Source organism: Narcine bancroftii, chromosome 14 (assembly GCF_036971445.1).
Source record: "Narcine bancroftii isolate sNarBan1 chromosome 14, sNarBan1.hap1, whole genome shotgun sequence".
NCBI classification, from domain to species: domain Eukaryota; kingdom Metazoa; phylum Chordata; class Chondrichthyes; order Torpediniformes; family Narcinidae; genus Narcine; species Narcine bancroftii.
In genome coordinates, this window is record NC_091482.1 from 66390697 (window position 1) to 66418245 (window position 27549).

The 27549-nt window shown below is 43.5% G+C and overlaps 1 protein-coding gene across 7 annotated transcripts in view; it reads right to left on the reverse strand.

Annotated features, from left to right (window-relative positions):
- Nucleotides 1-27549, reverse strand: part of akap13 (A-kinase anchoring protein 13) — a 396122-nt gene that overhangs the window by 281687 nt on the left and 86886 nt on the right. For 6 of the 7 annotated variants that reach the window (XM_069912032.1, XM_069912029.1, XM_069912026.1 and 3 more), the window contains 2 exons: nucleotides 24765-24808; nucleotides 2964-3111 (listed from right to left, as the gene is read on the reverse strand). In XM_069912032.1, the coding sequence (XP_069768133.1) occupies nucleotides 2964-3111; nucleotides 24765-24797 (181 nt within the window). In that variant the 5' untranslated portion in view covers nucleotides 24798-24808. The remainder of the gene's footprint in view (nucleotides 1-2963; nucleotides 3112-24764; nucleotides 24809-27549) is intronic. The other variant, XM_069912031.1, reaches the window with a different exon arrangement.

The following is a 27549-nucleotide window of genomic DNA, read 5'->3' on the forward strand; positions in this document are numbered from 1 at the left end:
AAAATTATAAGGGGAACATGAGGGGAAATTTCTTCACGCAAAGGGTGGTTGGGATGTGGAATAAGCTTCCGGCAGAGGTGGTTGAAGCAAGGACGTTATTTACATTTAAGGAAAGACTGGATAGTTACATGGAGTGGAGAGGATTGGAGGGGTATGGACCAGGTGCTGGTCAGTGGGACTAGGAGGGAGGGGATTTGTTCCGGCATGGACTAGTAGGGCCAAACTGGCCTGTTCTGTGCTGTATATGGTTATATGGTTAGTAAGTTTGCAGATGAGAACAAAATTGGTGATTTTGAGCATCCCTTCTCAACAGTGGCCATATGCAACCCCCACCCCCCATCTCAGGGTGGTGGGAGCCACAGCACATTTAAAGAGGGCCAAGGACTGAAATCATAAAATATTTTTTATGTAGTCGGTAGGAGAGAAGTATAGAGGAAACCAACTGAAATTGACTGCTTCACAGAAAAGGGGCCCATAAACTCTGAGCCAAATACAAAGGTATGGAGCAGTCATTCACAACCTGTATTCAGCTATGCATCTCCCCGCCCCCCCCCCCCCCCCCCCCACCAAAAGACACAGCGCAAAGTTTATGGGCCCCCTTCCCTGTGAAGCCCTAGGGTTTTGGCTACTCTCCTACCGACTCTTCTTTGGCTTGGCTTCGCGGACGAAGATTTATGGAGGGGGTAAATGTCCACGTCAGCTGAAGGCTCGTTTGTGGCTGAAAAGTCCGATGCGGGACAAGCAGACACGGTTGCAGCGGTTGCAGGGGAAAATTGGTTGGTTGGGGTTGGGTTTTTCCTCCTTTGCCTTTTGTCAGTGAGGTGGTCTCTGCGGTCTTCTTCAAAGGAGGTTGCTGCCCGCCAAACTGTGAGGCGCCAAGATGCACGGCTTGAGGCGATATCAGCCCACTGGCGGTGGTCAATGTGGCAGGCACCAAGAGATTTCTTTAGGCAGTCCTTGTACCTCTTCTTTGGTGCACCTCTGTCACGGTGGCCAGTGGAGAGCTCACCATAAAATACGATCTTGGGAAGGCGATGGTCCTCCATTCTGGAGACGTGACCCACCCAGCGCAGTTGGATCTTCAGCAGCGTGGACTCGATGCTGTCGACCTCTGCCATCTCGAGTACTTCGACGTTAGGGATGAAAGCGCTCCAATGAATGTTGAGGATGGAGCAGAGACAACGCTGGTGGAAGCGTTCTAGGAGCCGTAGGTGATGCCGGTAGAGGACCCAGGATTCGGAGCCGAACAGGAGTGTGGGTATGTCAACGGCTCTGTATATGCTTATCTTTGTGAGGTTTTTCAGTTGGTTGTTTTTCCAGACTCTTTTGTGTAGTCTTCCAAAGGTGCTATTTGCCTTGGCGAGTCTGTTGTCTATCTCATTGTCAATCCTTGCATCTGATGAAATGGTGCAGCTGAGATAGGTAAACTGGTTGACCGTTTTGAGTTTTGTGTGCCCGATGGAGATGTGAGGGGGCTGGTAATCATGGTGGGGAGCTGGCTGATGGAGGACCTCAGTTTTCTTCAGGCTGACTTCCAGGTCAAACATTTTGGAAGTTTCCGCAAAACAGGACGTTTAAAAAACTACGTTTAAAAAAACCCCCAAAATTATATTACACGAGGTGGAAAGAAAACAAGGCTTTTACTTAAGTGAGCTGCGGCCCCCGCAGTGGCTGGGGGGGAGGGGGAAGAGGAGTAGGGCCCCCATTGGGGATGGTTAGTATAAGAGACAGCAAACAAGGTTATCCAAGATTATAATGGGATCCAGACAAACTAGGAAAATGAGCCAAGGAATGGCAGATGAAATTTAGCACAGACAAGTGTGAGGTGCTGCATTTGGGGAAGAGGAAGAACATTACTGGATTTAATTTTTTGAGAGTATTGGATGGTTTGTCAATGTTTGCGGTTCTAATATATTTTTACCTATGGAATGGCTGAGTCATGGGTTTCCTATAATACAACAGTGACTATGGTTCTTTGGATGGGATGGATCTTGTGATGATGCCCGGTGTGAAAGACCTTTAGAAATTAGTCTTTCTGGTGTGCACCTGGGCTCTGAAATGGAGAGGTCATGTGCCCTTTCCCTCAGCTGAAGCCATGTTTGTCCACTCTCCAAAACAAAACTAAGCTTTACTTTTGTGCCAGAAAAGAGCTCCAGGTGCGATCGCTGCATGCATTACGAGTAAGTTATTGTGGTTTGCTTGGGGGGGGGGGGTGGGGGGGATAAACAATTGTCGGGCCCTTTGTGGAAAGGAGTTCAGGGCTCTCCTGCCATTGAACACTAATTACAGTTTAAATTTGCAGCCCATGAACTAGTTACTTTAGCACAGATATCATCCATAACTTGTATTGAAAATGTGGACCTGATGATTCTGTATTTGTATATTTCATTCATAAAATAACTGATCTTGAAATAAAAGCAAGCGATTGACCCAGTGCCATCCCTGAAACACCAACCTCAGAATGCAGTGCAACAAGGAACCATTATAAAACAGTGTTAAAATTGAGCAGCACTTAAAATAATACATAGGGAAGGAATTAGCAGAGATTGAACATGCAAGAGGATGAGGAGAGGTTCCTCAGAAAGAAACAAATGAGTGAGGTCAGAGCTCAAACCTCGCTGAGATCATGAGGAACTCAGAAGCAGTGCGACGATGGCCCATTTAAGAGTTTGATGAGGATGTCAGTGAAGATTAACCAATTACACTGAAATTCATTCGGGAAGACATCGTTTCCTCTGTCACTGAGTACAGGACAAGAACAGAGCAACAAGCGGAGTGCAGCAGTTCTGAAGCAAAGGTCAACGATCTACCCAGAAGCAGGCTGCACCGACATCTGAAATTTCAATGGCACTAATAATTTAGCCTCCCATTAAGCGATGTTGAATCAGTTTACGTTCAAGGGAACTTGATGGGGGAAGAATGCGAAGTTAAACAGGAACAAGAGCCAAAGTATAGTCACTTACCAGGAGCGACAGTCTGCAACGTGTTGTGGTCCACTCTTTGTGTACTGGTTAAATGCTGTTGACTGGAACCAGAGAATACAAGGTAAAGGGCCACATCCTCTTCAACTGCATACTCCTCGCCCAGCAGAACAGAGAGGACAGACTCCCCCTTAGGAAAAGAGAAGAAATAAACATTAAACACTGACCAGAATTCATGATGAATATCATCAATGGGAAGCTTTGAGCAATTTTGTAGTTTTGCCACAAGTGCTTCTTCCCAGATTTGACTCATCTATCAACAATGCTTGGGCTGCTTGAAGCCAGCATTACTCAAATTTTGGCTTGACAGCATTCCTTCTTCACAGAACTTTGATCCTGTTGGTTAATGGTAAGGTGGCCCAGTCAGCATAGCACAATTCTATACAGCGCCAACAACCGGGGCTCGAATCCGGTGCTGTCCACAAAGAGTTTGTCTGCTCTCCTCGTGTCTGCACGAGTTTTCTCCGGGCGCTGCAGTTTCCTCCTACCCTTCAAAATATTCCAGGGTTGGAGGTCAATTGGATGTAATTAGAGCAGCATGGGCTCGTGGGCCGAAAGGGTCCATTACTGTGCTGTATGTCTCAATTTAATACATAGCCTACTTTGCAAGATTTAACATGACTTTTTAATAACTACAAGTCAAAATCTTGCAAGTCCTAATCTCACAGCCGTGGTCACTGTTCATGCAGGCTCACTGTCTAAACCTGCAGTGAACCAACATCTATATAAGGGATGGGAAATAACTGATGGCCTTGCCTATTATTTCCACCGTCTGTGATTGAATGCAACCAAATGATCCTTCAGCTATCTGTACATGTGACTGTCAGGGCTTGGACAACTTGAACTCCACTACAATTGGACCAAGAACTCGCTCTCTAAATCTACATGAAAGCTAATTTGCAACAATGGTCTCACATCAAAAGAAATCAGGAAGGGTGCTCAATACAAGTTAAATACATTGTCTATATTCCCAAGATAAATAAGACTGCAGATCCTTGAAAATGGAAGCAGCAACACAAACTACTGGAGGAATTGAGTAGGTTGGTCAGCACTGACGGAAGGTTAGATACTCAATATTCAGGAATACCAAAGGCCAGTGGCACCACTAGGGTAGGTGTGACCCGGTGCAGTAACTCACCCCTCCCTCACCCCCCCCCCCCCCCCACCATCTCATGGACTGAGTGCACTGAGAGTAGAAGAAGGTGCATATTCCTTGGATGTCCTGGGTGGCGGCGCTGAGCAGTTGGTTGGAGGTGGGGGGGCAGGGTTTTGTTGTTATAACTAAATACAGGGATATTTTTTTTTAAAAATAGATGTTGTAACACTGCATAATTTTTTAATATATATACACAGTCATCTTGGTGTCACCCCCTCAGACAGCATCACCCGGTGTGGTTTGGACCCCTAGTAACACCAGTGCCAAGGACAGAAGACAGAATAAAAGGGTGGGGGGGGGGTGAAAAGAGGGGAAGGAGAACAAGCGGCAGTGATAGGTGAATAGAAATGATTGCACTAATATTACCGTCATCTGCCAGCCCATGCACTTCCCCCTACCCAACCCTCCCTCAGCTTCTCCCCTTTGCTTGGTAATCCTGATGAAAGGCTCACATATTCTCAAACCCACCCAGTCCTGTGGCCCAGTCTCCAGATCAACCATCGACGTCATCAGCCAACCAAGCAAATCTTCTAAAAGGTCTACCTCAGATGAGTCATTCATTTTGGGGGGGCTTCAACTTAAATAGATTAAGTAGACAAATTCTAATTAGGTTTCACCAGTGTTAAGCAATGAGGCCCAAATCCTTGATGCTATGGGATTCTCCAGAGTTAAAATCTAATGAAAACCTCAGCAGAACTATTTAAAAATCAATACCAATCAAGGGATACATTTTTGTGAATTCTTGACAATGTGCTGGGAGTCTTGTACATTGCTTTTAGAAACATAACTGGCTTTTATGTTCTACATGCTCATGTCCCATGCCTAACAGGCCCCACCAAAGGAGATAAATGTTGTAGCCAAGGAGGTTGTTAGTCAGTTTTATTGCATAACAAAACAAAACTGAAGAACCATATATATGGCAGGATTTCTGAAAACCACAGAAATGTCAACTAATAATGTCATCCTTTGATCTCCAGTAACATGACTGGATGATTCAACATTTTAATAAAAATTATTAATTAATAAATATGGAACGAATTATAGCCCTGGTCTAATGCACCTCATTTTCCAATTGTGCAGCTTGTGGCCTTCATTTTAACAATTTCAGTCAATCAGCATTTCCTGTTTGATTCACTTCGGAGACAAGATCACCCACCTGTGTTATTAACTCTATTTTCCTCACCACAGATGTTGGCTGATCTGAATAGTTCCAGCATTCTCTTTTGTTTCAGATTTCCAGCAATTGTTTTATCCTCCTCTCAGTGATGCTTTGCTGACTAGATGTTACTGAAGGCCTCATGTCACCTAGAAAATCTTGGTCTCGGCCTACTGCTGAATTTCCATCAGTTCACTCCAGCCCTCCCATCCACAACTTAGCCTGCATGTCGTCTGAACCAGTGAGAAAGAATTACCTCTGAGCAAAATCACTCACTGTTTCTGAGCACAGAGCATTTCCAGTATTTCACTTTTATTAAACCGCAGTGATTAGTTTACTTCAAGTAGTTTTCAATTAAACACTAATTTTATTACGAACTCCCATTTTAGTAAAATGGAATTATCACTGTAAGGGATAGTACAGACAGGAGAAATTGAATGGTCACAGTTAACATTTAACATTACACACAAGCAAATCACAAGCCACATCCCAACCACAATTCAATACATTGGAGGAAGTGAGGGAAGGCTTGTCAGTCTGTTGCAGATTCCGTACATTCGCAAAGACATGGTGATTTTGGAAGGGAGAACCAGGCTGATGGCTGAAGACAAAGCAGCATTTTGAAGTAGCTCTTGTGACCAGCCATTTCTGTGGAATTCAGAGCAAAGCATGTTCTGTGAATGACTGGGCCAGGAGGGTCTTTTGGGAAGCAAAGTGCTTCATTTTGATTGTGACGAACAATGAAGGACTCAGAGAAACCAGTGCCAGGGTCTTGGAAGCTTCATGGAGGACACCCAGTTCAAGTCTTGCCTACAAAAGGACCAGGAGTGTTATGACCACAGCTCGTGTGGATGGACATTTCTTCAAAGACAACGCAAGAAGAATTTTTGAGTCTGTCGCAGCCTTAACTCCAGTCTTCCCATCAGTTCAACATTAACTCTAGGCATCGAATTTCAAAGGCCTGCACTTCAACACTGAATTTAAAAGACTGAACTTTGAAGTAACTTTCTAGATTTTGGCCTGGACTGTAATAGTTTGGGTATATCACACACACACAGAGTAGGGGATAGATTTAGTGTTAAGGATAGTTTAAAAGTTAAGACCATATTTTAAGAGTTAGAAATAAAATTAGTGTTTAAATTAAACACTGTCTTGTTCATCGTCTATTGCTTCGCGTTACGCGTGGTTTGTAACAATTTAGACCAGATCAAATGCATCATTCTATCATTTTCACGCCCCACCCCACACCCCCAAAAGTATAAGCTGGGGTACAAGATGGGACATGAACTTTAAAAATATCAACCCAAAACCAGGGATTTACTTATATGGCAAGTATAAAATTCAAACCTTAACAGCAAAGTCTCAGCGCTCCCCTGCAGGGGTCTCTCTGCCTAGTCCGACTGCAGTCGGTTCTGTACAGGCTCTAAATGGTTTATTTTAAATAAGCTAATAAAATTTAAACTTTTACTTAATTTGCTTTTAAAATATTAAGAATTAAATGTGCCTAGCAGTATCACTCCACTGGTCAGAGGTAAGTGCTGTATAAGACTAGTATCACTCAAAACCAACATTTTAGGTGGAAATTCAGGTGTAATCTTAAACAGAAGTAGTTTTATATGCCAGCATATCATATACAATAATTCTTATTTACAGTAAGAAGTCATTAAGTCTTGCTCCATGTTCTTTGTATCACAAATTCAATGCATTTTCTTACAATAAATCAAACCTCGTCAAACCATTTGAGAGGTTGTTACACAGGCTCTAGGTCCCCAGTGAGCAGGACTCTGAACAGAGAGGTCCTTCCTCACTGTACCTTTACAGTGGCTGCTCTTGACTCAAATGCTTCTATCAGAATGTATTTTTGCACCTTGGATTGTCCCAGTCTGCAACATTCAGCAGTTGTGGATACCTCCTTCCACCCGAAACAACAACAGACCAAAGCACGTCCATCAGCACTCGCTGATGTTTGTCTTGGAATGAAGCCATCCTGGTGTACCCATCACTAACTGGAAGATCAAACCTACCTGGACACCTGGAGAAGGCAGGTGAGACAGCATGCTACAGAATCACGTTGACGACAAGATTCAACTCAAACAAGCCCCAATCCGCAGTTTGCTAAAGTGGGGATTCACAAGAAGCAAAAGCATTGCTGTGCAAAAGTGTGAAAGGCAATTGAGAGAATTTTTAAATTATTAACGATACAGCACTGTAGACCCATGAAACTTGTTCCGCACAATTACATCCAATTAACCTACTGACCCCACACATTTTGGAGGGTGGGAGAAAACCATATCAGCCGGAGAAAATATTCAAATTACTTAAAGACAGCAGCAGATGAATCTGGATCTCTGGTACTGCACTAACAGCTCTGTTCACCTTGCCTCCATCTGTACCGAGTCTCAGATGCAATGTACTTTATGATGAGCACCGAGGGTATGCCACCTAATACCAGTTTCAACGATGAAATGAAGCCCAGTGTCAGAAGAGATCCATCTAACACACTAGACAATCGTTGCTCAATGTCACACAGGCAATGAAAATTATCTTGCAATTACTGCGAAATGAGGAATTGCATCTATACATCAGGAACCAGGCCAAAACCTCAAGCTCCAACAGAGGGATAATGAGGAAAAATTGCTTGGCATTAAGAGATAGGCTGATTGATGGGGATGTGGGGAAAAGAACACAAGAAAAGCCAGTGAGAGGAATACTTTTTCCTTCCAAAACCAAACACAAACTGGAGGACTCAGCAGGTCAAGCAGTATCAGTGGGAGAAAAAGACTAGCCTTGAAGAGTTTCAGCCAGCAACACTTTTTTTTCCTATTACAGTTAGTGTAGTGGTTAGCGCAACGCGGTTACAGTGTCACCTAGATACAAATCCCAGGCTGACTGTAAGGAGTCTGTATGTTCTCCCTGTGTCAGCGTGGACTTCCTCTGACCCTTCAGAACTTACCGGGGGTATGGGGGGGGGGGGTTGTAGGTCTATTGTAGGGGGGTGGATGTAATTAGGCGGTATGAGCTCGTGGGCTGAAATAGCCTGTTGCTGTGCTGTATGTCTAAATGTTAAAAAATTTGACCAAGTTCCTCCAGCATATTGTGTTTAGCTTCAGATTCCAGCGTCGGCAGCCTCCTGTGTGCCCAATTCTTCATCTCGCTGGTCATCTGTTTTGCAGTCAAAGGGAAGGACACAGGTAATTGGTCGACCAGATGCCACATTATTCACTTCAAAGCTAATCACCTTGGCTTTGCCATCATAATATCAGGAATGATCCACCCCATTAACTTCTGCCTGTGGGGTTAATTACAGCTCAAACATTGCCTTCGGCCAACACATTTCACCAGAAGACAACATGGAGCAGCAGAGGACGGAGCTGAAGATTTGGCAGCTCTAAAGAAGTGTTTGCCTTTTCCAATCACGGCATAAATTTAGCAGGAAGTTGAATTATATTTAACCGTAGCAACCACATTTATCACTTTTGCCATCAGTTGAACAGGCCAAAAAGAAAAGTTCAAAAATAAATCCATGCATGGGTGGCCGCTCAAGCTTAGATTTGGATGAAGTGAAAGTACCAATGAACATTTTTTTGCCTTACCAAAAGGAACAAATAACCGATGACTGTGGCAGGTGCAGATGTTCACGCTCAGCAGTCTGAGAGCAGGTATAAGAGTGCAATTTATCAGGACAGATGCCTCTCCCCCTGCCCCATTCCCCTTTCTGACCTTCGCTACACACGAGAATCATTTTCTGATTGCAAAGGTGTGAGGGCACTCAGCTGAGGGCAGCTATGCAGAAAATCTATTTGCCCATTTCGGAGGACAGGAAGTGAACAAAGGCATCAGAAAGTAGGCGTGTACATTGCACAAGTTCAAATCACGATTTTGAGCAATTTTTTTTAATTGGACTAAAATAATTCAAAAATATTTTTCCACAAACAAGAGCAGCAATATCCAAAGACAACTCATTATCCTCCAATATCAATGTGGCTAAACATCTCACAGACAGCAGAGGAAAGTTATTAAATAAAGAAGTTGACAGCAAGCCCCTATTAAACCTGGTCATTAGACAAAGAAAACTAGTTTTAGGGAGGAATTCCAAGTTTAGGGCATTATCAGTGGTGGGGGATTAAACTTGGGAACGATCAAGAGAGAGCAGAAGCAGAGAGATGAAAAGGTTATAGATTTGGTGGAAATTTCCCAACAGGAGCATCTTTCAGTTACTACTATCAGGGAAGAGATCCAGGAGGATCAGAGCCAGTACCACCAGGCTGAGGAACAGCTTCTTCCCACAGGCAGTGAGGACGCTGAACGACCAAAGGAACGGCTCACACTGACCCTCCGAGACTCTCATATTCCCAAAATAGTGTGTGAATACTTGTCCTGCATAGATGTATTATTTGTCTGTGTTTGTGTTATGTCTGGTTGTGTGTCTGTTTGTTTTGCACCGAGGATCAGAGAACACAGTTTCGTTGGGTCGTACTTGTGCAATCAGAGGACAATAAACTTGACTTGAAATTAGAGGTCATGAAAGGATTTGAAAAATTTGAGAAGCATTTTTAAATCCTGGCATTGTTTAACTAAGAGTCAATGACAGTCAGTAATTGCAGGGGTGATGGTCAAATGCACAGCGGAGTTTTGAATGACGTTGACAGGGTCAACTGAAAATACCAACTAGGAACAGACTTGAACAGTCCAGTTCAGAGGTACAGCACAGAGGTGTCCAGTAGATCAAGAGGCAAATCCAGAGTCACATGATGTTAGAGATGGAAATAAAACATTGATCCAAGCCATATTTGTAGATAAACTAATTTTAGAAGACACAGATCTGTTGAAAGTTTCTTTAAGAAGCAGGTTCTGCACTTGTTAGAGTTTCCAATGGAACAGCAATGATACAAGACAGGTGCTGATTCCACTTGTGTAAAACTGTGCCATATAAAGTGTCAACCATGAAGGTCGGCAAATGAGCCTCAGCAAGTGCAGAATAATGCTTCCAAAAATACTTCTGCCCTCTTGGGACTCGCTATTCAATGATGTGGCTCTGCCAGTCTCAAAACAACGCAAGAGGTGAATGCATCGAGACACCAAGTGAATGCAAGGGCCAAGATTACTTGCACATCAAACACTGAGCAAGGATCTTTTAAGTTGAGAAAGCAGGATGCATGGATGGTCCTACGTAGAGTAGGAAAAGCAACAGTTGTTGGAGTCTTAGGTTTCAAAAGGGCTACAGCTAATTTTCAACTGTTTGGAAGAGTGAGAGGATGCACCAGGTTACAAGACAAGGGAAAAATAAATTTTTTTATAGTAAAACCCCTGGTATGCATCACCTATGGGGATTGGTATATGCCAGACAAGTGAATTTTCTGGTTGCTTGAGATTGCGTGATTGGCAAACTAACAACGAGGTGCGCCAAGTTTAAATTTACGCATTTTTTACCTATTAATTTTCTAGAATTTTTTTTTGCCAGTTTCTTGTACTCCAGATAACAGGAGTTTTACTGAACAATCTTGATATTCCCTGTGAAATTGCATATTGAGTATAATTGAAAGGGGAATTGAATATTGAAAAAAAAACCTAACATTTCCTGAACCATGCACCTGCATTTGACAAGTACTCAATGATCATTAAGTCAAAAAACCCAACCATACAGTATGTTGTTTTCCAGGGGCCTAGTAGGTTCGATCCTGACCTGTGGTACTGACCTTGAGTTTGCATTTTCTCCTTGCGGGGTTTCTGTCAGGTGCCCTTAGTTTCTCCAACATCCCTTGTGCTGTCAGGTTAAATGGCTATTGTAACTGTCCCCTTAGTGTAGGAAGGCAACAAAGAAAAGTGAAGGGAAGTTGAAGGGCAATGAGCGAAAGGACGCCACAGGGAAACAAAAGAGAGCATACAGAATTGCTCTGTTTGTAGCTGGAGTTTGATGGGCTGAATGTCCTCCTGTGTCACAACAAGTACAGCACTTTTCCGTTTACTCTTTGCAACAACTGCATTTGCAATCCAGAAATCAAAATGGCAGATTTATCATTATAAACTTGTCTAAACTGGGTGGCACCATCGTATTACAGCGCCAGCGACCAGGGTTTGAATCTGGCCCTGTCAGCAAGGAGTTTGTATGTTCTCCTCGTGGGTTTCCTCCCACCCTCCAAAATGCACATAGGTTAATGGGAGAATCTGGGTAGCACAGGCTTATGGACCATAAGGGCCTGTTATTGTGCCATCTCTCTAAAAGTCAAAATAAATAAAAATCCAAAGTTTGACATTTACCACTCCCCCCCCCCCCCAACAAGCAATTAATATCTAGGTTGCTGGAGAACAGTTTCAAAATCTCTGGACCCAAAGATTTGGGAATTGTGAAGAATCTAGTTAGAAGATATTGTTTGGTTTCAGAAGTTCCAAATGGAAGCCTATTAATCACACATAATATTTCCTACTCTTCACTTTAACAGAGTTTAGCTATACATGCTTAATTGAACCAGATCACAGTTGCTTGGTGGATCACATTACCAGACTCGCAATCCATAAATTCAATACCATAGCAGCCAGGAAATCAAATCCAGTTCATTGAATAAATTCTGATATCAGGAGCAAGGTGTCAGTGATGGTGACCATAAAACTACAGCAAAAAATGCAGCTATTTCATTAATGTATTGCTGGAAGGGAAATGTGTTTTCCCAACTAATCAGTTGTGGGTCCAGAATTTATTTAACTCCAGAATGACCTTGCAAGCTACCCATTTTGAGGGTAATCAAAGATAGGTATCAATCGTCATCTTGTCAGGGGCCTCCACATGCAAAAGAAACATAGGAAGATGAATAAATTGCCAATACTGGAACAACGTTCAATCCTGTAGCAATGGAATAGCCAATCTCTCTTTGGCTTGGCTTTGCGGACAAAGATTTATGGAGGGGTATGTCCATGTCTGCTGCAGGCTCGTTGGTGACTGACAAGTCCGATGCGGGACAGGCAGGCACGGTTGCAGCGGTTGCAAGGGAAAATTGATTGGTTGGGGTTGGGTGTTGGGTTTTTCCTCCTTTGTCAGTGAGGTGGGCTCTGCGGTCTTCTTCAAAGGAGGTTGCTGCCCGCCGAACCGTGAGGCGCCAAGATGCACGGTTGGAGGCGAGATCAGCCCACTGGCAGTGGTCAATGTGGCAGGCAGCAAGAGATTTCTTTAAGCAGTCCTTGTACCTCTTCTTTGGTGCACCTCTGTCTCGGTGGCCAGTGGAGAGCTCGCCATAGAACACGATCTTGGGAAGGCGATGGTCCTCCATTCTGGAGACGTGACCCACCCAGCGCAGTTGGGTCTTCAGCAGCATGGATTCGATGCTTGCGGACTCTGCCAGCTCGAGTACTTCGATGTTGGTGATGAAGTCAATCCAAAGAATGTTGAGGATGGAGCGGAGACAGTAGGTGATGCCGGTAGAGAAGAATGTTTTCAGAGTCTTACCAATTATATTGGAGAACCTATGTAGTTTGACTTTGTATTATCTATGTGAAGAAGCATGTATACATTCACATACTCATCATCTGTGCTCAAATCAAGGGTTCAATGATGTTATGAAGGCAGCAATCAATTTCTAACTACCTGGCAGGCCTCATCTCTTCAGCTGGCATCTGACACATGCCAACCAATTAGTATCTAACAGCTGCTTGTATAGGGGCAGCGTTTGCCAAACCCAGAATTTCCAACAAAGGATGCTTTAAAAACTGTTTGTGTCAATTCATCTTCGTCCCACTTGCCAACTCTATCCATTCATGGGATACAGCTGTTCCTCGGGGCTTAAAATTGCAACCCTCAAAAGAAAACTGGTCAAAGGCTTTGCTTCTATGTGCACACAAAACAAAAATTGTAGTTAAATATTCAATCTGATGCAGAAAAAGAGCAACGTTTATCATGCATATCTGACAATGAATGGAGCCTCTGGTAAATTAGTGACTGTTCAAGAATGTCCTGCTTCAATGAAACAGGGTGGGGAAGTTTTCCTTCTTGACTTGTGCCTACCTCATGAAACCATTACCTAATACTAACATGGGAACAGGGTGGCACAGTGCCCTGAAATTGCTCATGCTTACCACAGTGTACATTCCACTAAATAATACGACATATCACTGTTTCAGCAAAGAACAGCTGAACATTTTAGACCTTAAATGAAAAGGCCTCTCCAATGAGGGCGAACAGTCAACTGGGATTGAATGCTGGGTCATGGTTGCAAGTTCACTTTTCATCACACGAGTTATTAACCAGTATTTGTTGCTGGCCAACTTCTTCATCCTGTCCAGCCCTCTTAATTATTTTGCGGACATCCTCATGAGAAAGAGAGCAGCGACTCCATCATACATTAATTGCAGTTAATATACAAAATGGTCAGTGAGAGTTAGGAGATGCTTTATTTGCCATTTCACTACCTCATGCCACCTCAGTGATGCAGAACCCAATTTGATGGCTTCTTCCGATCACCTTTAAAGATTTGAATTTGAATCACAAGATTTGATTTAATTCCTGGTGCTGGGCAAATCTTCATCCTTCCTTCAATGGTACAGTACAACATCGATTATCCAAAATGGTCAGGACCAGGCCTACTTTGGATAAACGGGCTTTTTTTCAGAGAACTGGTCATTTTTTAAAAAACAACAAGATAAAGCTTTTTAAGCATTAAAATACTGTTTAATTCTCACCAAAAAAAAATGTTGGCCATTGCTGATCACTAAAGCTTCCCCATCGAGGCCCAGCTCCTGGCCAGGGGCCCGAGGCTCCTGCCGCTAGGGGCCCAACGTGCCCGGTCAGTTCAGATAAACGAAGATATTGAGGAAACAGCTCTTTTTTTTTTGCTGTAGTTTTATGGTCACCATCAGTGATACTTGCTCCTGATATACAGTAATTTTCAATTAACTGAAATTAATTTCCTGTCTGCCGGAGAAACTCAGCCGGTCAGTGTATTTTGTAAGTAAAGATATATAACCAACATTACAGTTTGAGCCCTACATGAGCAAAATGTAGGAAGGCACCCTACAAAAAGGGAGGGGCGGGGGAGAGAAGCACGGTCTCACAGTCAGGAGGTAATAGGTGGATAAGGGAGCGAGGGCACACCAACTAGTGGGGGGGGGGGATGGAGAGGGAAGAGGGTGGAGAGCTAAGGGAAAGTGAAGGGAGAGAGATGGGACAGTAGGCTAGCAGAACTCTCCAGGTGGAGAGTTCCCAGATGGAAATCAGTGTTGTTCCTCTATTTTACAGGTGGTCTCAGAGGAATAGTATGAGGCCGTGGGCAGACATGTTAGCGTGGGAGTTGGACGCAGAATTGAAATGGTTGGCAACTGTGAGTTTTCACAGACCAATGGGAGGTCTCCGTCACTGATGCAGGCAGAGCAAAGGTGCTCAGCGATCTCCCAGTCTGCATCCAGTCACTCCGACATAGAAAGGGAGCACCAGATGCAGTAGATCACTTCCATGGATATACAAATGTCGTTTCAGTTGAAAGGATTGTGTGGGGCCCTGAATTGTGGTGAGGGAAGAGGTGTGGCACTTCTTGCTGCCACAGGGAAAGGTGCCAGGGTGGAGGGAGGGTGATTGGTAGCGAGGGATGAGGGAGGGATGGAGGAAGTGGTCCCAACAGAAAGCAGAGAGGGGAAGATGCGTCTAGTAGTAGGATTATACTGTAGGTGGCAGAAATTATGGAGAATAATGTGTTGCATGTGGAGGCTGATGGGGTGGAAGGTAAGGACAACAGGAATCCTGTGTTTGATGCATCTGGGGGAAGAGGGGGCCAAGGCATATGAGCAAGAAATGGAGGAGATGTGGGTGAGGGCTGAGTCGATGGTGGTGGAGGGGAAGACACATTCGTGGAAGAAGACAGGCATTTCAGAAGATCTGGACTGGAAAACCTCACCTTGGGAACAGATGCGGTGAAGACGGAGAAAATGCGAGAAGGGAATAGATTCCTCGCAGGGGATAGGGTGTGAGAAAAAGTAGTCAAGGCAGTTGTGGGAGTTGGTGGGTTTATAATATGTTGATGGAAAGCTCGTCTGCCGAGATGGAGACGGAGAGATCCAGGAAGGGGAGATGAACCAAATGAATATGAAATCATGGTGTAAGTTGGCAGCAAAGTGAATAAAGGTGAAGAGCTCATCACAGGTGCAGGGGGCAGCCCCTATATACTGACAGCAGTCCTCACTCACCTCAGAGAAACACAGGTCATGCACCATTCATGGAAGACAATCGATCCCTAACGTTTCTGCTCATCCACGGATGCTACCTGACTTACAATTTCACTGACATCGGTTCCACTGGCGCCCCGACATCCTCTTCCACTGCAACACATCCACCAAAAAAAAACCAACTCCTCCATGCCATGCCCCACTTTGGTAAATCAGACCACCAATCAGAGTGGGTGCTACCCGCCTGCAAGCAGAAACTAAGAGACAGGGAGCTGGTGTTAAAAGTTGTGCATCACTGGAAGGAGGAACCAGACGACATGCTATGTGACTCCTCAGATTTTATAGACTGGTCTCTATTTGAAGACTTGCAAAATTTTCTTTTTGTTCCTCTGTATTGCAGTTGGTTTACATTCATTATCTGTTTACAGTTCTTTGTTTGTTTACATGTGTACAGTTTTTTTTTTGCACGAACAATTAGTGGTAATTCTGTCACAGCTACAGAAAAAAGGGAATAGAGGTTGCTTTTTTAAGACTGCTCATGTAGATGTCTTCGGTGGAGTGAAGTCTGGTGCCTGTGATGTCGCAGGCCGAGTTAACTACCCTCTGGAGTTTATTCTTGTCCTGAGTATTTGGGCCTCCATACCAGTGATGCAACCAGCAAGAATGTTCTCCATGATGCACCTGTAGAAGTTTGAGAGTTTTCAGTGACATACTGAATCTCCTCAGAACCTCACAAAGTATAGCCGCTGGCAAGCCTTCTTTGTGATTACATCAACATGGAGGCTCCAGGACAGATCTTTGAAGAGGGTGATTCCCAGAAATTTATAGTTCTTGACCCTTCCACCACTGAACCCTCGATGAGGACTGGGTCATGTTCCCCTGACTTCCTCCTAAAGTCCACAATCATTTTCTTTGTTTGAGCGCAAGGTTGTTGTCATTACACCATTTGACGAGCTGATCTATCTCCCTCCTGTACATTTCCTCATTGCTCTTTGTGATTCTGCCGACAACTGAGGTGCCATCAGCAAACTTGTAGATGGCATTGGAATTGCACCTTGCTACACAGTAGTGGGTGTATAATGAGTAGAGTGGGCTAAGCACACATCCTTGGGGTGCACCTGGGTTGATGATCAGTGAGGAGGAGACGTAGTTTCCAATTCGTACTGACTGTGGTCAAAGTCAAAGATCCAGTTCCAGAGGGGGTAGAGGTCTAAGGTTTGTAGCTTCTTGACCACCACTGAGGGAATAATGGTATTGAAGGCCGAGCTGTAGTCAACGAAGAGCAGTTGTATGTATGAGTTGCTGTTTTCAAGGTGATCCAGAGCTGAGAAGAGCCAGCAATATTGTATCTGCTGTGGAGCGATTGTGACGGTAGGCGAATTGCAGTGGGTCCAGATCTTTACTTAGGTGCAAGTTAATTCTGGGCCTGACCAAGCTCTCAAAGCTTTTCAACACAGTAGATGTGAGTGTTACTGGGTGATAGTCGTTGAGGCAGCTCATCCTGCTCTTCTTTGGTTCCAGGATGATTGATGCCCTTTTGAAGCAGGTGGGAACCTCTAACTGCAGTAATGAAAATATCTGCCGCTGCCAATTACCTCATTAGCAAATGTGCAGGAACCTGTGTGCCAAAGAGAACAATCTGTATGCACCCCAACTAGAAACAATGGCTGAACGGAGAGGTCCACTCATTGTGAAAAACCAAGAGGCAGACAAGTCAGGCCACCAAGCCTGATTCAAGAAGTTTAGGTACAGCCTGTACCAGGGATGCCACAAGACAGTAGCAAACCAGGCTCAAGCCCCAGTTTGCAAGTGCATCTCTCCCAGATGAGTTCAAAGTATTCGCCCCTCAGTTCAAGCGGGGGGCAAGAGGCACCCACCTCTTCAACCTCAGACACACCTGCACTCTCAGTCACTCAAGCAGACGTAGAGCTCCATAGCTGATGCCATCTTCCTGGCCCTATACACAGCCTTGGAACACCTGGTCACACAACTACGCATCAATTCTAGCTCCACCTTCAACATATTAGAACCAAACAAATTCATTCCCAATTACCATGACCTTGGCCACAGCATATTCTCCACAATGGACTTCTTAGTTCCTTACATTAAAGTGGTAACCAGCAATGTGGGATACTCTGCATTTCTCTGGATGAGTTAGGCTTCAACAACGCACAAAGCAGGATAACAAACTGTGCTATTGGAAGACCGCTAACTGGCCTACACAAACTTTATATACTTACACCATGACAGTAATGTGCATCGCCTACAAAGTCCATCGAGTTACATTCCCAAACTATTTGATCAGTACCTCCACCATTGGGGGAGAAGGGCAGCAAGGGCATAGGGACACTCTCATTTGAGGTTCCCCACCAAGTCACTCGCCATTCTAACTTGGAAAAACGTTCCAAGTCCCTCATTGCTGCGGAATCCAAATCCTCAACTTCCTCACTCAATGCAACTGTAAATATCTTTAGAGGTCCTCAGTACAAGAAAGCAGCTCACCACCTTTTTTTTAAGTGCAGGAGGGGTGATAAACACTGACCTCGCTCTGATCTGAGACAAAAGTAAACTTCAAAAATACTCAATTAGTTGAATGCCCTTAGGTACGTGCTGAGCTCATGAAAGGTGCTTAGAAGACATTCTGATGCAAACTGGGGCCGATGTACTTTTGGGTGGAATTTCTGTCACAATGTGGTAAACACAGATAACTTGCACAAAGAGAGCTCTCACAAAGAGCAACTATGACACTAAATGATATTAAAATGAGCATAAAAAAAGACTTTAGAAACAACTGCCCTCCCTACTCTTTAAGAAGCCATCACTTTGGGAAGCTTTCTATCCATATGCCAGAGCAGAGAGGATCTTGGTTTAATATTTAAGTGGAGAGCTAGCTCTTCCGACAGTGCACTGTGTGAAATCTTTGCAATAGATCATTAACACACAAACTTAGAATTCACAAGTCAAGTATGGGCAGTGCAGTAGATAGCACAACGCTGTTACAGTAGCAGCCATCAGGGTTCAAATCCAACACTGTCTGTAAGGAGTTTCTATATTCTTCCTGTATCTGCATGGGTTTCCTCCAGGTGCTCCGGTTTCCTCCCACCGGGTGCAAGTTAATTGGGTGTAATTGAGCAGCACGCTTGTTGGTTGAAAGGGCCTGTTACTGCGCTGAATGTCTAAATCAAAGATTAAGCACTATAAATTTAAAAACTGATACTAATTTCAAATATTTTCCTCACTCTAAGCATTAAAGCTTAGAGATTGGATTGGAAAAAATGTTGAATTTTAGTATGCAAATAATATGCAAAATAAGATTTGAAGGAGGTTTTGAAATGTTTGCACATTTCCTGGCTGGTACCACCCACTGGGAAGTAGGACCAGGTGTTTCCTGTTGTAATTCACTAAAACTTTGATGCTATCTCCCCATCATATGCCATACATGGGTTAATGTATATGTGTATGGCACCACCAATCTGCAGTTTGAGAGAGCCATCGATCCTTCACTTTGATCAATACTGTTCATTGGGACCTTTCCTAGATATCCTCCTTACTAATTTTGCGAGTTGCTCCACCTCTTTGTCAGCGTGAAGTTTACTTTAAGCCATAACTCTTACTTTTGGAAGGATGTCAGAGTCTGGTATAGCTTTGGTGATCTTTCATTTTCCCTTTCTCTTGCTGTTTGGTGATGAAACGAGCCACATTTCTAGACTTAAGTGTAGATGTCAATTGGCACAAGAAATCATTTTGATCACAGGCAGCGTGGTGTTACAACTCCCGTGATAGGGCCCGGGCTTCGAATCTGTGATGTCTGTTAGGAGTTTGTATATTCTCCCTATGTCTTTGTGGGTTCCCATGCCCCCCCGGGGGCTCCAGTTTCCTCCCGCCATTCAAAATGTACCGGGAGTTGGAGGCAGATTGGGTATAATGGGGTGGCACAGGGTCAAGGGCCAAAAGGGCCTGTTACCATGCTGTATGTCTAAATTTAAATTCAACTATCTTCTGCTCGTTTGCATTATTCCTGGCAGGCGAACTAAAACTTGACTGGGGTGTGCAAGAGACAGGTCAGTGAATTAAGATTATCAGGCAAGATGAGTGCAAGCATTTTTAATTTATTTTAGACATACTGCACAATAACAGGCCATTTCTGGCCAAGAATCCGTGCCACCCAATTAACCTACACTGCTGGTACGTTTCAAATGGTGGGGGGAAACTGGAGCCCCCGGAAGAAACCCACGCACACATGGGGAGAATGTACAAACTCATTACAGACAGTGCAGGATTCGAACCCAGGTCTTGATCACTGGCGCTGTAACAACATTGTGTTAACCGCTACGCCCCCCCTGTACAGAGGTTGCTGCAGCCACAATGTAGAGTGCTAATTATTATACGATTATGGCCATAATCAGAAATGACTAAATACTAATTTGGGTACATTTTTAATTAGGACTTCTGTGACAAGGAATGTTATTGCATACAAGTTGCAAACACAAGTGACATTGGTGCTTTTACATTTACTCTCAGATCTACAACACTAAGGTTTTCATGCGAGTTACACCAGCAATGAATCAAATAAAGTCAGACACAGTATATGGGCTGAATGGCCCCCATTTAATCATAAATGAGAACCAAATATTAATATTGAGGGAAAGATCAGAAATATAAATAACACTGGACAACAAAGGTTTTGCTTCCTGAACCCTTTTGGGTGTATTTTATAGTTTTTGGGCTACTGATTGTGAAAAATCACCTTAACATTTTCCTATTAACTACCTTTTTAAAATAAAAATAACCTTTTATTGTGATTTCCTGTCTTATTTTAAGTCAACTTAAATTTTACAAAACCATGAAGTGCAGCGTCATTGAAAATTCATTTTCTGAATTTGGACTCTTCCCTGCTGACCTTGGTAGAGTCAGTGATGAGCATGGTGAAAGGTTTCACCAGGACATTGCGACCATGGAAAAGTGGTATCAGGGTAACTGGAATCCATCATTGCTGGGCGACTACTGTTGGACACTGACACAAGAGGCATCAGATGCTAAGTAGAAAATAAAATCAGTGGCAAAACATTTTTAGGTCAGCTGAACTAACTCAATGTCTCAGCGTCAATATGCAATTAAACCTTCTAAATTCAATAAAAGTTAATTTAATGTTTCTCCAACTTCCTACATGATACAGCAAATCTGGAATTATTTTTGTGTTCAGTTTGAAGCTATCTTTCATAATCACTTTTTTTTTTAAAAAGAAGCAAATGTTTTGAAAAAATTGTCCAGTGTAAAATCTAATTGTAACATTGGAGCCCAGATAAGCCTCACTAATAGAAATGAGGTGAACATGAAAGCCTGCAGATTGCAGTTCCCTACATCTTCTTTCCTCTAGCTTTGTCTCCCTCTCTCTTTCCTTTTCCTGTGTCCTTCCCCCCCAGCTCTGCTTCCACATAGCCCCAAAACAACCCCCCTTCTACCCCCCAGTCAATTCTTACCTTTCCTCTCTCCTATGTCCCATCCATATCCAATTTATACCTTTTGTCTGTTAGTCTGTACTCCTCTCCCTGTCAATTCTTCCCTCTCCAGCCTTTTAATTCAAGTGCCTGGCTTCTTTTGACTCATACCTTGAAGGAGGGCTCAGGCCCGAAATGTCGTTTATACAGCTTTACCTCCTATGGACGCTGCTCCAGAATTTCTGTATTTTCACCAGTAAGAATATTAAAGGCTCCCCTTCTGAAAAACCAAGCTACCACTTTTAATACAACAGCATCCTTTTACAAATCAATTACAGATAATATGGACTGAAAACTATATGGAAATTGTAACCTTGGGAAATAAACAATTAACTGTGTTCTTAGAGGTCAGACAGCATCTGTAAAAAGAAAAACAACTCTGCAACCCTTTGTCAGAAAGGGCAGAAACCAGAAAGTTTCTTTCTGCAGATATTGTCTGACCTGCCGTGGTTTTCCTGCATTCTTTTTATTTCAGCATTCCTGCATCTGCAGTTTTTTTTTAAAAAATTTGCAATGAATGAAGCACCAGAGATTTTTTGTCCTTCTCAGATGTGCCACGTGATCCCAATTCATTCTTGCCAATTAATACCAAACCAATGTAGAAATAGAGTTCACATCAGATATTTGAACATTCCACTAAATGAAACATAACCAAGAGCCTCTGGTCTTGCCTAAGAGCACGTCTGGCCTTTGCTCAGTGGGGGAAACAGATCTGCAGAAACGTAGTTGCTCAGGAGTTAATGGATGACGGGCAAACAACGCAGTCAGGCCACCGCATGTCTAGACAAAGAACAGGAAGAAACCTAGACAGAATAGTTGTTCTTGATCAGTAACCAGTAAACCAGAACTAGTCCTGTGCTGGCACAACCCCTCTGGGTCAATGGAACTCCTTCCCCCACTCAGCTGGGTAATTCATTGACCAGCACACGATAGAATAAACTCAGAAACCGTAGATTTGTCCTTGTGAAGTGTCGCCAGTTAATGGATTGGCAGGTGAAGCAAGGCCAGCCTTTTGGCCATCAATACTGTGGAATGCAAATGTAAATGAGCAAGTGGGCGCTCTTCAGAGTGTCTGGCAGGCTGACTTAACAGCTGAAAGCTTTGTGCATTCACGAGGAAGCTTTGGGGTGGATTGCTGGCCCTCTGGGCCAGAACAACTGCCAGAGTCCAGCATAACAAACTGGAGAGAGGGAAGCAAAGAGAAAACAGACTTGGCTGAGAATATTTAAATGCATGCATTCCATCTCTTCTGGAATTTTATCTGCATTTGATTATTGGAAAATCTTCTGATCCTTCTTATGAAATAAATGTGATTTTCCAGTAATTCAGTGCAACTTAATGCAACTCCCATGAGTACGCAGTAACTGCAAAGCGAATTTCTTTCAGCAAAAGAATGATTGCAGATCTTGTGAAACACCCGAGTCTCGAGGATAGACACACAATGAAGGAGAGGGTAGGAAAACAAGAGATAAAGAGACCACTCTCACATTACAGCATTAAATTCTTCAAATCTTAAACAGGCATTTTTGTATGGAAAGGGAAGGATTTGGATGAGATTCTTGGCCCATAAGTCAGAACTGGGGTTGCAATAGAGATGGTATCATTAGTCACTCTGCTGTTGGGGTCAGAGGTCAGAAAAAGCCAGTCGCCACCCAACTCACAGCAAAATAAAATTAAATTCTACTCTTGCTACTAACCACTGTCCAATGCCAACATTAAGGTTAAGTCAAAGCTTTGCTGGCCTGAAAGCAAAAAGGTCAAGAGCTGAATAACTGACAACCAAAATACGTGAAGTAGCAGCCAATCTATTAAAAGACAGTTAATTTCCAGTGCAATTTAGCATCAGCAAACCTTTTAACAGATGCATAAATATTTCCTGAAATCCTGCCGTCTTTTGTTAAGGTTCCTGCTTTGGAAGAGACAAGTAAAGGGGAAAACATCACTTTTGTTCATGCTCATTGAGGTCAGTGAGGGTAGTGCATTCCCAGGTGATGTATAGTGTATTAAAGCGTCCCCACTTTTCTCTACAATGGATTTCCTGCCATGAACTCGAGAGATTCCACATCACCACCAGAGGATGCTCGCCAGGTTATTGCCTGGAAGAGAGGATTTCAGGGGAGAAAATAGCTCAGCTCCATTTGTTTCACTTGATGCGAAAGAGACAGGGGGGGGGGTGGGTGAACTGACACAGGTATAAAGGAACACGGATAGCGTAGATGACCATCTGTCCCCTTGGTGAGGATATCAAAAACAAGGGTCTCCCCTGCTCCTCATTGATGTGATCAACCAGTATCATTGTCTGAAGAAGGTGCACAAAATCGTTGAGGACCCCTTCCACCCCGCACACAGCATCTTTCGGCTGCTCCCGTCGGGGAAGAGAGAGAGGAACAGCTTCTTCCCTCAGCCAGGGAGACTGCTGAATGACCTTAGGAACTGTTCATACCACCCCTCCGAGATGCCACTAATTTATTAAAGTGAGAGTGTGGGTGTTTTAAGTTTAGTTGTGTGTTTCAATGTTTTGCACCGAGGACTGAAGAACTCTGTTTCATCAGGTTGTACTCGTGCAATTGGATGATAAATAAACTTACATTTGAAAAAGGGATGGGTTGAAGGAGGGAGGAAGGATTTTGAAGGGAATGAGGCAACAATGGTATCAGATACAATTTAAGAGGCATTTAGATAGGCTGAGAGGTGCAGCCCTAATACAGGCAACAGATTGGCAAAATGGTTGGCATGGGGGGGGGGGGGTGGAGGCCAAAGGCCCTGGTTCTGTGACCAAGATAACCTGTTCCCTTACCAATACCCCATACAAATCTTCTTCTGCCAGTTGGCCCTCTCCCTCCCTTTGGCCTCTGCTGAGTGTGCCCATCATTCTTCGCCCTTCCCTGGTTCACAATCCGCTATTGGCCCGTGAAAACCTGCAGCCTTATGCAGGCGATGCCATCTCCCCTCTCCACTCTTGGTCTTGAAGGGTTCCTGCCCAAATCAATGACCACACTTTTAGAGATAGGAGCATAGGAAGTAGGAACAGGAGTAGGCCAAAAATGGCCCATCAAGCCTGCTCCGCCATTCAATACGATCATGGCTGATCTAATTTATGACCTAACTCCACCTACCTGCCTTCTCCCCATATCCCCTAATTCCTCTATCATGTAAAAATTTATCTAACCGAATTTTAAATATGTTTTCTTGCCAGATGATGGTGAATCAGTGGAATTTGTTGCCACAGGTGGTGATGGAGGCCAAGTCATAGGCTGAATTTAAGGTTCTTAATTACCCAGGGCATCAAAGCTTATGGGGAGAAGGCCGGGCAGTAGTGCTGAGTGGGGAAATGAATCAGTTCATGATTAAATGGCGGGGCAGACTCGATGGGTTGAATGGCCTATTACTGATCTTACACCTTAGCTCCCCCGATGCTGCTCGACCTGCTGTTCCCCACAAGATTGTTTGCTACTCCAGATTCCCATGTGTGCCATCATCTGATTGTCTACCAATACCTTTCCCACTTCTACCTTTCTCAGGGTGCTAATTGTGTCAGAGCCTTCGTCGGCCTCATGCCCATTTAAAGCATGAAAAATACCATACCTCATTTCACTTGGGATCTTAGGAATAAGCAGAAAGATTATCAATCCCTTTACCCGATATTATATCAAAAATTAAAACAGTCCTAAACACACTTTCTCATCAACACAAACTCAATCTACTTCCTAAACACCAAAGTTAAACTTGTTATAGAAGAAGAGTCAACTGCTGCTTAGAAAATCACCTGGAGTATTCAATAATTCAACATGATTATTCAGTACACTATTCTCGAAGTATTTCTTACTTACATACAGTGGCGCTTGATTTGGTGTGAGTTTCATGACAGAGGCTGCTGTAACAAGAGGAAACATGACACGTTAGTTTTTAAGCCATAAAGTTATTCAGTAACATGTTTAGCCATAAAACCACACATGGGTTAAGAATTTAATATCACAATGTTTAAACTATAATCACATGACATTCTCTCTCCCTTCCTCCCCCCAGTTTAAGTGCTTCTCATTAAATTTCAAAGATATTCCGACATATAGAACAGGCTCCATGCTCCATGTTCTACAATTTGTTTCTCTTGAACAGAAAAAAGAGAGTACTCAGCTCTGATGTGGGGCGCATGGATTAGCAGGACATAAAACAGGCCGGATGGTGTCAGGTATTCCAAGTTCATTAGTCTCACCTTAAGCAGTTCTGAACTTTGTTGCAAATCATCAGGCTTGGAGAACACAGGAGCCCAGATGAGGGTCTCTATTCTATTCACAAGTGACCACCGTCAAAAATTGTGATCAAATAACCAGACTCATCTGTAACATCCATGTGTGGTGAAGGTTGCCTTCAAATGACAAGGACTTTTTTCCCTCTCGGGAGTGTACAAGACTAAGGGAAGACCTTGCAGAGGTTTAAAAAGACATAGGGATCTAGTAAAGGTCAAAAGTCATAGCCTTTGCCTTAGGGTTAGATGAATCTAAAACTAGAGACTCAAGGATAGAGGGGAATGATTTAGAAGGAACCAAAAGGGCTCCTTCTTCATACAGATGATGATGGATATATGGAATGAGGAAGTGGTAGAACCAGGGCCAATCGTGACATTTAAAAAAAAAAGCATTTGAGCAGGTCCACGTATAGGAATGGCTTAGATGAATTGGAACCAAATGTCGGCAAATGGGACTAGTTTGGTTGGCACAGACAAGTTGGGTGGAAGGGCCTATTTCCGTGTTGTAGAACTTTATGTACAGATCCTTTAAATGTAAAGACCTTTGTGAGCTTATGAAGTGAGGGTGCAGTGGAATTAATAAAAGAGTTGTAAACTTGAAAGTTGGATTTTGATAAGGATGTAAATCTAGGGAGTGGTTTTGAGAAACTAATTCATTATGGATAAAAGGCTCGATCTGCCAGTGTCAACTGACCATTCAAATTTTGCTCGTGGATAGTCTGCCATGTCTTGCAGACTCGCAGGCTGGTACCCACTGTGGAAGCAGCCGGGGTGTGCAATTTCATATCCCAACAAGGGGCGGCGCGGTTAGCAGCTCAAGTGATCGGGACAGGGGTTTGAATCCCACGCTGAATGCAAGGAGTTTGTACATTCTCCCCATGACTGCATGGGTTTTCCCTGGGGCCTCAGGTTTTCTCCCACTGTTCAAATCACATCAGGGGTTGTAGGTCAATTGGGTGTAATTGGGCGGCACGGGCTCGTGTGCCAAAAGGGCCTGTTACCATGCTGTATGTCCAAATTTAAATCCGAAAGCAGACTATTATTCAAGTGGAATAGAGTGTCAAATACATAAAACCCCAGTACGTGGTACCTAGGGGGATTGTTAGATACCGGATAAGTGAATTGGTCAGCTGCTTGAGATTGCTTGTTGCTTGGATTGGCAAACTAAGCACTAGGGCGTGCCAATTTTAAACTTCTGTATTTTTTGCCCATTTATTTTCTGCAATTTTTTTTTGCTGGTTGCTTGAATTCCAGATAATAGGGATTGTTCTGTATATGCAGTTTTTATTAGAAGATCACTCTTTTTCTCCTCTTCATCATTTACCTAATCTCCTCCTCCCAGCTCAAAAAGAAAACTGGTTAATTGCCTTTGTGGACAAAACATTGCTTCCCCAACTTCAAGTGTCATTGCATTATTTCCTTCTGTGGCTCAAAAAGAAAGTTCTTAATGGAATTAGAGAGCCCAACCAACTATCGCAGCAGAGATTTATGCCATCTCTCTTTCTATGGTGGCTTGCTGTAAACCTCTGATACAAAAGTTCAGGACCAGAGAGAGTGAAATCACATTTAAACAAGCAGAAAGTTTAAAATAAACTTTAAATATCATTTAAAAATAATGATTGGAGTAGCCTACCAGGCAAAGCAATGGAAACAATGTTCCGTTAAGTGTTTCAAAATCAATTGAATAGTAGGTGAAGCTGGAGAGCCAATAGTAGGTGAAGCTGGAGAGCCAATAGTAGGTGAAGCTGGAGAGCCAATAGTAGGTGAAGCTGGAGAGCCAATAGTAGGTGAAGCTGGAGAGCCAATAGTAGGTGAAGCTGGAGAGCCAATAGTAGGTGAAGCTGGAGAGCCAATAGTAGGTGAAGCTGGAGAGCCAATAGTAGGTGAAGCTGGAGAGCCAATAGTAGGTGAAGCTGGAGAGCCAATAGTAGGTGAAGCTGGAGAGCCAATAGTAGGTGAAGCTGGAGAGCCAATAGTAGGTGAAGCTGGAGAGCCAATAGTAGGTGAAGCTGGAGAGCCAATAGTAGGTGAAGCTGGAGAGCCAATAGTAGGTGAAGCTGGAGAGCCAATAGTAGGTGAAGCTGGAGAGCCAATAGTAGGTGAAGCTGGAGAGCCAATAAGCTTCACTTTGCTCATAATTTGGAATGTTAAAATTAACATTCTTTTACATAGAATACTTGTGATTAACATCCAGTGTCCATGGTCAAAAGTATTGCTGCCCTTCATCTTCCTTGCCTCAGAAGTTTAAACAAAAAAGGCCCGACAGTTATTTCCCCACGAGTAAAACATGAAAATCCACAGACACCGTAATTGAAGTATAAACACAATGCTGGAGAAACTCCGCAGGTCAAATAGTGTGTTTTGTACAG